The sequence below is a fragment of the Macrobrachium rosenbergii genome, chromosome 4, assembly GCF_040412425.1.
Source record: "Macrobrachium rosenbergii isolate ZJJX-2024 chromosome 4, ASM4041242v1, whole genome shotgun sequence".
NCBI classification, from domain to species: domain Eukaryota; kingdom Metazoa; phylum Arthropoda; class Malacostraca; order Decapoda; family Palaemonidae; genus Macrobrachium; species Macrobrachium rosenbergii.
The window spans coordinates 1,751,396-1,764,591 of record NC_089744.1 but is presented as its reverse complement, the minus strand read 5'-3'; the positions used below and the strand labels follow the sequence as shown (position 1 = coordinate 1,764,591).

Below are 13,196 nucleotides of genomic sequence, written 5' to 3'. Positions count from 1 at the left end.
AGTCCTGTAACTATCATGGACCGTAATTCATATTTTTTGTCATCATCATTCCCCTCCTTTTTTTTTTTGTTTTGCAAAGCCAAACGTTAGCTACATCACCTAAACCATTCTCTATCATCAAGCAAAACTCCACCCTTTAACATCAAACTGAATTTTTAACTGATTTGTCACATCCATCAGAAATATCCAGATTACTTACTTGGGAAAGTGTTGGATGTCTCCACCGAGCCACCAACCAAAATTCCGGTTCCTTTCCACTTGTTCACTTTCCCAGACTCTGCCATCGCTAAGGGCGTCAGGGATGCCATCAACGCCGCGGATGTCAGAAGGATGACTATCCAACAGCGTAAGGGTCTCATGGCATACATTCTGCAAAGTAGCGAACGCACTGGAGTGATGCATCTTCCATTTATGTTTATTTCGGTTATTTGTATTATGTAATGAGAGAGGAAACGATTGCTCGGTCTCTCTCTCTCTTTCTCTCTCTCTCTAAATATATATATATATATATATGTATATATATATATATATATATATATATATATATATATATATATATATATATATATATATATATATTTACAAAACGTTCAAACAACAGAACTGAAACGTGAAACGAACTATGAGAAAGTATATGGCCACGAGGCAAGTGAATCACCGTTGTAGCATGCTGTAATTAAAGTGAAGGCCAAAGATCTTAGACAATTGTGCTCCACTTTCCTCGTGGCCATACTTTCCTGTATGTACACACACACACACACACACACCTATAAATAAATATATATATATATATATATATATATATATATATATATATATATATATATATATATATATATAAAAAAATGGATGTATGTTATGTATGTTCCTGCATAACTCTGAAATGTATTGAGCAATTTCAACCAAACTTAGTACACATATGACTTACTATCTGGAAAATAATACTGTGGGGGTAAGACATCACTGGGACCAAAGGGGGGGGGTTGTTGGAAGGAGGTGACATGTAAAAATAACCGACAACGACAGATATTAGTGTCTAATCCATAGTTTTCGAGGTCTCTGAGATGAACCAGTGACACTCACGATGCCCAATAAGTCCAAGTTCAGCCCCAATAGGAGGGGGGGGGGTGAGAAGGGGTGAAAAATAAAATGTCAAAAATGACAGAAAGCATTTAATCCATAGTTTTTGAGGTCGCTGAGATGAGCAGTGACACTCCCGATGCCCTTTAAATCCAAGTTCAGCCCCAGTAGGGAGTTGTGGGGAGGGGGAGAAGGGGTGAAAATAAAATGTCAAAAATTACAGATATTAGTGTCTAATCCATAGTTTTTGAGATAGCTGAGATGAATAGTGACACTCCCAATGCCCTTTAAGTCCAAGTTCAGACCTGATAGGAATGGGGGGTGAGAAGGGGTGATATATAAAATTTCAAAAATGCTGGGCAATGTAACTGAAAGCAACTATCTTAACAGGAGAGAGAGAGAGAGAGAGAGAGAGAGAGAGAGAGAGAGAGAGAGAGAGAGAGAGAGAGAGTTTATCGGTTGTCATTCAGAGTTTCTCCGGGCAGCACTGGGTTGGTCAGCTAGTGTGTGTGTGTGTGTGTGTGTGTGTGTGTGTGTGTGTGTGTGTGTGTGTATATATATATATATATATGTATATATATATATATATATATATATATATATTATATATATATATATATATATATATATATACACACACAGTATATATATATGTACACATACAATGAATATGGCCAGGAGGAAAGTGGAGCACAAATAATAAGAATCGCCTTCACTTTAATACGGCATTCTATAATAGCGGTATTCACTTAATAATGGCCATAAATAATAATAATAATAATAATAATAATAATAATAATAATAATAATAATAATAATAATGGTTTTGTTAAACAAAATGGCAGTTTCAACAGCATTTATTTTATATAGTAAACGCTCAATTCGTCTTATTGATTGTTTTTCTTGCGCTGGAATGGTTGCAAGCAATTGACCAATATTCATATCCGGTGGTTTAGTGATGTGTAGGAGGTAGGGCATCCTACGATCCTGCCCTGAATGATGCCCTAACGAGGAGGGCGAAACTAGTCGACATTCAACGAGAACTACCTCCTACACATCACTAAACCACCGGATATGAATATTGGTCAATTGCTTGCAATCATTCCAGCGCAAGAAAAAAATTAACAAGAGGAATTGAGCGTTTACTATATAAATAAATGCTGTTGAAACTGTCATTTTGTTTAACAAAACCTGTATTAAAGAAGGTCTTTTTCCTAATAATAATAATAATAATAATAATAATAATAATAATAATAATAATAATAATAATAATAATAATAATAATAATATATGTATATAAATTTATTATTATTATTATTATTATTATTATTATTATTATTATTATTATTATTATTATTATTATCATCAATCTCAAAATAAAATTTTGAATTAAGTTATCCACTAATGAAAGCACTGAATAATCGAGGAAGGTTATATGTTTACAAAACGTTCCTCAATTCTTTAGTGCTTTCACAGTGGATGGCTTCATTCTAAATTTTCCTTTTAAAATAATAATAATAATAATAATAATAATAATAATAATAATAATAATAATAATAATGAACCAAACAAAAACGTCTTTCAGTTTTCTTCTGAAGATGGAAAGAGAAACCCACAAGATTCCTGCGTATATCTTGTTTACTTGTAAATATTTAAATATTACTTTTAATCTCGAGTACTTTCAGGTCCGAACTGTGACCCTTTTTCAAGAGATGTGAAGGTAGTCAGGCTGGTTCAAGGCCCAGCAATCTTCTGGAACTTCTTCTCCCTCTGCTGTCATTTATATGATGGCTGTCCTGGTTTCCACTCTCTTGAGAGTTGTTAATCTCCTCCTGTCGGTCTGATATCCTGATCTGATGGTCAGTGGTACTACCCTTGTGGTAAGTGAGTAGTCACCATCGGTTTGTTGGGCAGGAGACCTAACCTACAGGTCAGAAGGGTCGATCTTAGCTTCTCTTAATATTAAAGATCGGCTTATGGGATCTTCTGAGGTAAATCCTTTGTTTCCTTCTATCACTTTAATCTCCCTGATGAGTGCACCTTCCACTACCCTCCTATGACTGATGTTATTGCCTTTGTATATAAGCCTACTGTTTTTATAATCCATCCTATGGTCCTTTTCCCAACAATGCCTAGCTATAGCACTTCCCTGTGAGTTGATAAACTACTCAATCCTAAATATTTGAAAGAATAAGAAAACAGAGGCAAAGTGAGAAAGAGTGCAGTTATCATGCGGATATCACGGAGCATAATGAGCTCCAGAGGTGGACACTAATGACTTTTATCAGCCCTTCTCCAGACGCTATCCTTCCCAATAAAAGAACAACTTGCTTTCGATTTCTTCTGCCTTCAACAGGTGAGTAATTCACTCTCCCAAAAAATGCCGCTAATTCCCAGAAGTTACTTGCATTCGCAGTCTCCAAAATTCAATAATTTGACGGCACTTACGAGGTCATCTCTTGGTCAGATTTCTTTCAGAATCCACACATCACTTCTTGCATAATACTCTTAACGAACCAAAATCACAACCTATAAAGGGAAAGTCCAGTTGACACTGCGTGTCTCTATTCAAAATCAACAAATACAAAAATGTAGCTGAATTGGAACCTGAGATTTAGGTCTGATGCCAAGCGCTGGGACCTAAGAGGTCATTCAGTGCTGAAAGGAAAATTGAGAGAAAAGGAGGTTTTAAAGGTGTAACAGGAGGAAAACCTCGCGGTTGCATTATGAAACAGTCGTTAGGAGAGGGTGGAAAGTCAGATGGAAGAAAGAGGATATGAACGATAAAAGGAATGAAAGGGGTTGCAGCTAAGGACCGATGGGGCGCTACAAAGAACCTTGAGTAATGCCTACGCTGCAGGCGTGAGGTGCACTGACGCCACTGCCCCCGCCTACGGGGGAAAATGTAGTTGAAGGTTCTCCACTTGGAAAATACTTTGCTGGCTCAATTTATTTGAATATGCCGATATAAAGCTCGACTGAATTATGATGACGGGACAACACGAAGTGTGTCCTAAAATAGGCTTTCTGAGGTTTCAAATTCATTTCCCTCTTGGGTGCAGTGTAATTCTTTAGATGATATACATCCAGAAAAAAATTCTTATCTAATATATTTGAAATGTTTTTCACTATTGCAAGAATGCTAAATATTTCTAAAGAAAACACCAACATTTATTTTTTTATTATTATGATTTCCTTCTCCCAAAATAATATTTCTCAAATTAATATTAGTATTTGGTAATTTTTATCACAAATATCATAATACTCCAAAAAATAGTGTTCCTCTTTATTTAAAAGAAATTTCTTAATTAATATTAGGACAACGATATTTGTTAATAATTTTCATATTTATAATACCCCAAAACATCGTCTACAGCACAACGTTTCCTCTATAAAAAAAAAAAACGGAAAATAGTTTATCTTGTGGTGAGATAACCTATCAGCTGCAGAGCAGTTATTAAGAGAAGCAATCAACTTCAACTATTTCAACTATCTTGGCCAAGTGAGTGGGTTAAAAGAATGACGTCATCACTGCTCCGGTGTAGGTGACCTTTTGGTCCCGATCTAGAGCAAAGTGATGGTGGTCTGGTCTCGAGGGGTCTCCATCCACTTAAGTCACTTACATCTGAGCCCCAAAATTCGGTATTCACCTGTCTCTGACTAAAAAAAATACTAATAATTTCGTTAATACTTTTAGTGTGAATAAACATTTTTCAGATATCTGAATTACGCGAAGTTGTTACAAATGCTAAAAATTTCATTATATTCGTATTTCAGTACGTTAAATTGAAATACATATATCATTAAATACTTTTCCGCTGCAAGCACTTCAGCAGAAGTACGATTCGTGATCCCCAAATTACTTCCAAGTAAACGATCGTAACTTCAGTAACTCCTTACTTCCATAAGTAAAACCTCATTTCTGACGAAACTGATCGAGTCACTCCTTCTTCTTCTTCTTCTTCTTTTAACGTGCTTTTTCCCATTTTTGTAAGAGAAACAAGCATAAAAAAGAAAGAAAAAAAAAAGACATTTCGTTTAACACTGCGCGAGTCTCATCTAGATAAGAGCCACGAGAGCGATCGCACGAACTTCGCCTTGGAGTAACGGGATTTCTAAGAAACCGGACGGAGTGACTCATGGCTGCTGCTTCGCTCTGTTCGGCTAATTATATTTTGCAGTCGGTCATGAGGAGGAGACGCGGTGAAGAAAGAACTTCTTGCTTGCTTTCTACTTCCAAGGTGGGGCTGTGGTGGTCTTGTTTAGACTGCATTGGGGTTCATTGCTATCATGAACACACCTACCTACTCTCTCTCTCTCTCTCTCTCTTTATCATTTCTGAACTGTAGGAGCCAAGTCCCATTGCAAAAATTTATCATTTCTGAGAGATGAACTGTAGGAGATATAGAGGTTTTTATTTTCTGTACATATTATATATATATATATATATATATATATATATATATATATATATATATATATATATATATATATATATATATATATATATATATATATATACATACACATATATATATATGATTATAATCAGATTAACACGTAATTTATTTTATCACACATCACCACAGGTGAAAAAAATAAGACTGGGTGTAGGTCCTGACCGTCATCGACTTTATCTCTAAAGCCACTGACGAAGGACTGATACATGGTGGTAAAAATCACGAAATCACAATATAATATATGCTAAGGGGACGATACGGACAACCATGTGTAATGCTGGAGATTAAAAATCCACACCTGACAGGTGTCAAAGGGGAAGGCGACAAAACTCACCAGCGCTAGTGATAATCCTTTCCTTAAAATTCAAACATTTCACACATTTCTTTTGAAATTACAGGATCCAAGTTGAAACGCACCTCGGCTGATATCCATGTTATGACAATGACTTTTATAAAACTAGATTCAGCGGTATTTCTTTCCAGTGCATTATTAGAAGCACGCCATCTTTTTTTTGCCCCTGCCCAATGTTCGCCTGTGCATAGCTGACACGTTTTTTATGCTGTTCTATTCTTCTCTCCAGTGTTTTTCCAGTTTGAACAATGTAAAAGCTATCACAAGACTCACATGGAATTTTATACATACGGCCCTTCGTATTGCCGGTAGAGTTCTCTGCAAGTGCATTTTGCAAAGGTTTTATTATTCTTAAATGCTACATTAACTCCAACATTCTAAAGAAGTTTGAGACATCTTTCATGTTATTACTGTTATATATATGGCAGTACATGCAAATTTGTTCTGTCATAAATTTCTTATTTGTTTTGATGCATTGTCTAATATACATAGTCAGGATATTTTAATTTCTTGCCTGTATACCTAATCTTGTCCATTTCTTCATTAATGTATTCAGGGGTACATACATGTAATGCTCTTAAACAACATAGATTTGGTATGACCAGAATAAAAATGCACATGGGCAGAAACGAAGGTTTTCAGTATACAAAGCATTTAAACAGATACCTAGTCTATGTACTAGGCAATCCAAAACGGCCAGGTACCCATCCTTTCCCATTCCCATTGTCAATTTAACTGACGGTGCCAATTCATTTAACTTGTCAAAGAAGTTATTTAGACCATCAATTTAATTCACCATGGAAATGGAAGAGGATGGGGTTGCCTAATGCAAAGAAACAGTAATATGTTGAAATACAGTTTTTACAAAAAACCTACATATTAGTATGTGCATTCTGTTTCTGGTTGAAGCATTAGAATTAAGAAATCAGTGTTCGCATTTATGTTTTTAAGAGTCTTACGTGTATGTGACCCTGGATACTTCGATGATGAAAAACATATTAGGAACGCATGCAAGAAATTATGTATTAAACATTGGATTAAAAGCGGCAAAAAAAAAAAAAGACTCGGTATCAAAACAAAAAAGAAAAACAACAAAAAAGTTATTTTTACTACCGTATAATAATAATAATAATAATAATAATAATAATAATAATAATAATAATAATTTTAATTATATGAAAGATATACATCATCTTCTTAAGTATTTTGGAGTTAATGTAGCACTTGAGAACAATAAAACAATTTCTTACCTAGCGTCTAGCCCCCTAGGGATCACCTATTTCTCAACTAGTAGCCGATACTTCATTTTACTACTCCTTAATAAATACGAATATTTCATTTGCACTGTTGTTACCTCGATTCAGATAACTCTGATTAGTCTATGAATTTACTGGCTACATAATTTCAGGAGTATCTCCATAGCACTTTAACATGTGAATCATAAGCTACAGATTTATAAGGACAGACTACAAGAAATAAAAGAAATAAATAACTGTATTACAATATATAAGATAAAGAGGCAAAATCAGGAAACAGACGATTGCAAAGGATTGTAACTTAGAAAATAAAAATAAATCAAGAATTAGTCAGTTACGTTAATTTCACTGAATTTATTAATTAATTTAATGAGACGACAAGCGTACAAAAGGAACTTCAAGCGTACAAAAGGTAATTCTGATCTCTTCTGGATTATCTCCCTCTATCCCTATCACAACTCTGTTTTCAAGGTCTCTGAAAAAGCAGTATTTATATAAGAGTCGGTCATAATGCTCTAGTGGGCGGTTGGATTCCTCAATATGAAAATACATGATATTAAAAGCAGGATTAAAAAAAAAATACGGCAGAGATAAAAAGATGAGCCAGAGATTGCTGCTCTGCTGCTCTGGTTATATAAGCGGAAGGGTGCATATGTTAAAATTTTGTCTGCAAGTAGATAGGGGCACCGAGAATTTGCGGTGCTGTTGGTTGAAATGTTCAAAGGAAAGGGCTTTAGTACACAGGGAGTGTGCAAAAGCTAAATAAGCGGGGTAAACGTGGCACTGATTTAGGCCTGAATAGGTTTATTAAAACTGTGCAAGTTTGCTGGACATGGAGAGGTCTCCTAGATTTAGTAGTTAAAGGGTGGCTATTGGATAAGTGACTGTTGCCTAGTTCTCCCCTGAAACTGCTCAGATTTGGTGGAAAGTTCTATGATGGAATCACAGTATATAAATATAAACTGAACATCTACAAAAGTATAGAAGACTTTCTTAAGCAATCATGTCCAGAAAGATAGGCAGATCTGTCGTAACGGTGAGACAAAACTAAAAGTATCTGCTATTTTTATCGTCAAGTTTCAAGACCGGTAACACAATCTAATCACTCAATTGTTAAGAGTATTATTCACCCGTCAATGTAACTGAACAACCAAGTATGTCACCGAATTACTCGCTGGAAATTACCTTTAGATAAAGAACACGAATGATCTCTACTTTTAAATCTTTATAGGTGACAAGTGACAAGAGGAGAGTGGGTTACCACAGAAAGGGAAAAACTCATTCTTGATGAGTGTTCCTTTTACTAGTCTTCATTTAGCCAAACAAGACAAAAACGTTTTCTCCATCTTGTCTTCACAAGCATGAAATCAAAACCTCTGCAGCGCTGCGCACTAGTGTCAGTAGCTTTAACTGGCCCCGTCATAATGCACATCCAGTAACGCCACGGCGGAGAGAAATAAAGAGACTCTTACGAGAGAACGTGGCTTATTACAAAATAAAAGCGCGTAAATCTCTAAGAGAGAGAGAGAGAGAGAGAGAGAGAGAGAGAGAGAGAGAGAGAGAGAGAGAGGTTGTTGTCTTCAGATACACGGTACCAGCCATGAATGCAACATACAAAGATGCTTCGCTTTACACGCCGTCTGACTCACTTTTGGAAAGAACTTGAACTTTCAAACAGATGAGATATAAATGAAGTCACGTTATCTAAAACACGTAATTAATGCACACGCAAATTTATCTAGAAATCCAGGGGATAACGTCGAACGCCAAAGCTAACTTACCGAGGAGAAGGAAAGCTTAATCTTTGTTAATATAAAATTTAGGACAAAGGCCAAGCGCTGGGACCTATGAGGTCATTCAGCGCCGAAAGGTAACAGGAGGAAAACCTCGCAGTCGCACTATGAATCAGCTGTTAGAAGAGGGTGGAAAGTAAGATGGAAGAAAGAGAAGATGAACGGAGGTACAGTAAAAGGAATGAAAGGGGTTGCAGCTAGAGGCCGAAGGGACGCTGCAAAGAACCTCAAGTAATGCCTACAGTGGACCGCACGAGGTGCACGGACGGCATTAACCCCCTACGGGGGGAGGGAGAAGTTTGACCTTTAAAGGTCATAAGTCCAGCTAAAATAATTCTACCAACGATGTAACGTTTTTGTTTTTTTTTTTTTTGTCAGTCTGTTAGCATGATCCCACACATAGTTATTTGTGGATTTTTCTGACATATTTTAACCAACGCCGTGCCTTGCGTTTCATAACAACTGAACAGATTTTGCGAGACAGGAATGCAGCTTTACAGGCGAAAAAGCCCTTTTAGGGGATGGATCGCTCAGCCTTGGTGGAGATTTGCGGTCTCTGAATGCTCTTGTTATAAATATTGCTGAATACGCAAAGTAACCAAGACATCAATCATCTAAAGTCAATTGTCATGCACAGAACCTGAGAATCAAACCTGTCGTAAATCTGCAAGCGAAGTTCTGATCTATATATGTTAAGAGTATATGCATACGCTTCTATAAGGTACTTGCATACGTCCATATTATATAGAAATATGAATCCTATACAATAAAAAAACGAAAGGCAAAGAATACAATGAATTAGCAATCGATTCTGTCATGAATTTGACACGGGGCCAAGTATCCCACATACAACCTTTTCCATTAACTTACAGAATCCTTACATAACAATTTCTTTGAAAAAGCTTCATTCACACACCTTGCAGGTGTGCAGCAGCAGGATGTTTCAACAGGAGGGTGGATAGATCTTCACGAAACTTGTCAAGATATATTCAATAACAGACCCCTCCGAGACAATTAACTCTGAGAAGAAATTGGCTCCCGTTTGATGATCTGATATCACGAAAACTGTTTCACTTATCAAAAAAAAAAAAAAAAAAAAAAAAAAAAAAAGATGAGGGTTTAATTAAACGTTTTATAGCCAGTTCACTTCTGCGATATCTTTTTTATTCTGAAGAGTTTTAACAATAATTACATGATTATGGTGCAATCTCTCACCTTAACTTTCGTTCAGACATTGAACTTAATCTACTGTAATTTGAAGATATCAAGTTTCAATTTCAAGTCCAATCAATCAATTATTAAGCACGGCACAAGTAAGAGCGCGTTAACTGTATAAAACATGCGATTATAACCATCTCTTCACTTACACCATAAACACTACAGGCGTATCCACAGACCGGGATACTAGTGACAATGGAAAACTAGTTCCTAGAAAGGGAGACTACTCCAACCCACAGATACCCCAAGCAATTTGTCGCTTCTTTCTAGGTCGGGGGGCCAAACATTTTTAACATCAAAATGATTTTTCATTCTATTTTACAACATGCAACTCAAATGATTTCAAATTACCTTGCTATCTCGGGACTCAAAAAAAATGTTTTTCGAACTCAGTGCTAAGATTATTGACTTTCATAATTCCCTCCTCAGACACTAGTTTACAAAGGTATAAAATAAATGTACACATACATGACGCTTCAAGCAATTACATTAAAACAATTGCATTCCCACCCAGTCATTTCAGAGATGCTGCAATGCCTCACTCGTTTATGGAGTGCGGGCACAATGATAAAAATGAGGTTTTCAAATGAGATGTCTAACTTCAGGCGAACAAATGTAACGACCATTAAAACACTTTGTCCCATAAATTGAATTAACACTGAATCTGTTAAGGTTACAAACAAAAGGTCTTAATTTATTATTAGATAAATCCCTTTTCCATGTTTTCTTAGCCGCGAAACTAGGCACTTTTTCTATGTCGAGTTCTCATACAGCAGCACTTTTCACTTTCAGTAAGTTCCCCCCTTGGCAATATCATTCGCGGTTATTTGTTAGCCCCTCCAAATATCTTGAACTTTCGTTCTATAGCTTTGCCATCGTAGTCATCCATCCAAGGAATCACCATAGGATACTTGGTGTTAAATGTTTCTGCAAGACAGTCCCTCTAAGCTGCTCAATCGGGGACGTCTTGCCCCAGGGTGGTTTAACCAGACTCTTTGCAACACTCTGGGCAGATCCCGTTCACATAAGCTTTTTATGCCAGTTGCCGAGCATTCGTTTTCCCAATCGCTGCTTGTCCTCAGTACTCCCACTGCTCGGGAGCCTAGTACCAAGGACGCTCAGCGACCCCGACCAGGAGGAAGCAACTAAGTGCGCCGCTGGGGAGACTTTCTTCTTTTGCTGTCCCGTAGAAGGAGCTTAGTGGCGTGAGAGATAAAGTAGCCAGCAGGGCCTAAGATATGGGTCCGAACAGATGGGTACTTGAGGCAGAGGTCCTTTCTTACAGGACACTGAAAGTGAGGACAGTTTCGGGCCTTAAATCACTGGGTTTAACTGAAGTTATGATTACCCATTCACGAGGAAGTCGTTCCGAAAAATCTTAGTGAGGTATTCGGATGTCAGGCACAAAGAGAGATATGATGCGGACAGCAAATTACGAAATATTACACCAGGCAAAAGACCACAGCAAGAATTTGTGAATGGAATAAATAAGCAAACCCAATAATCAGTTATCATATTTACTTTTAATTCTTGCAAAAGCAAAAACACATAAACACATAGACACAAAACTTGACAAAGAAAACTGCAACCCTACTGCATAATATACTGGAGGTGTTTCGCAAATACAATGCTTAGTTTACAAAACAGTGACTTTCCCGTCACAACTAACAGAACAAGGAAACTGAAAAAGGCAGTTTGAATCACAAAATACCAAGAAGTGAATAAGTGATAAGAAATGGAAAGTGTAAATGCTCTTTTGATCTCTCATGGTAAGTCTGGTTTTGGATATGTCGGAAGTTCAAAAACGCATAAGTCATGAAGAAAGTCCAGAGATCGGCAGGAGTTGAATCGTTAACAGGTGATTACATATCCCCAGAAAGTGAGTAAGGCACAGGTGAGAAATGTGTTTAGGGAAAAACAATAAGGTTGAGAGATTCCTTGTATTAGTCTTTTGGCAAAGTGAGCATCATACAAGGAGGAACAAGTCTTAAAATGAATGCAGAATACAAATGAGCACACTCACCAATCGAAAAAAGGTCTCAGTATTAAAAACCAACGCCTTCTAAGTATCGACATGTTTTAAAAGTATGGGGGATTTATTAAGCAAAATGAAAAGTTTCTTAGTATAACTCGACCATTTAGTAAGGATTTTATATGCACTGTAATTCTTACATGCAAAAGCTTTAGCAAACCAACCTCTATTTTAGAATAATAAAAAGATATTCATGTAGTAAGATGCTGATTGATAACTCCTTACAAGCCTAAAGATATTCATGTTGTTCGATATTGTTAATAACTCTTAATGTATCCTCCCAATTTACTTACAAGCCGAAGGATATTTATGTAATTTGATATTGATTCATAACTCCAAATATATCCTACTAACATACTTAGAAGCCAAAAGATATTTATGTAGTTTGATATTGATCAATAACTCCTAATGTATCCTACCAATTTATTTACAAGCCAAACGGTATCTATGTAATTTGAAATTAATTAGTAACCCCTAATGTATCCTACTAATTTACTTATAAGCCACTAGTTAAACAGATGCCTAGAGTTTACCAACTATTTTTTTTTAATCATCTAAGGTGCGTTGTTTGTAAAAATGTTCTTCATCTATTTTAAGTTTCAGTGTACTGCTATGATTGCAAACAGAAATGGGAAATGAAAGTAAATAAAGAGAGATCAAATGTAATCTACGTGCACTGCAGAGCGGAGACGACACTTATTTATCGCAGCATAACTGTGTAAGTCTCAATCATGACAGTGCGACCAACCAGGTCACGGGGGGTGGAGAGTGAAGAGGCTGGCATCCTATCGAAGGTATCTTAACGGCTAAAGAATGGGACTCGGAAAATCATGATGACAAGTGAAAGAGACATAATGGCGGGGAATACATGGCAAACGTCTCTTCGCCATATGCTTGTGGATGTGTCAAGACTATTAAAAAAATAACACACTCGGAACAATATATGTTTGAATTGTTAGATGAAATAATAGCTGACGATTTTTTTTAACACAATGCAAAATATGCC

At 36.4% G+C, this 13,196-nt stretch overlaps 1 protein-coding gene across 1 annotated transcript in view; it reads right to left on the bottom strand.

The window, feature by feature from the left end:
• Nucleotides 1–13,196, bottom strand: part of LOC136829425 (uncharacterized) — a 268,725-nt gene that overhangs the window by 8,655 nt on the left and 246,874 nt on the right. Inside the window, exon 4 of the mRNA XM_067088025.1 lies at nt 200–369. Within this exon, the coding sequence (XP_066944126.1) occupies nt 200–368 (169 nt within the window). The 5' untranslated portion in view covers nt 369. The remainder of the gene's footprint in view (nt 1–199; nt 370–13,196) is intronic.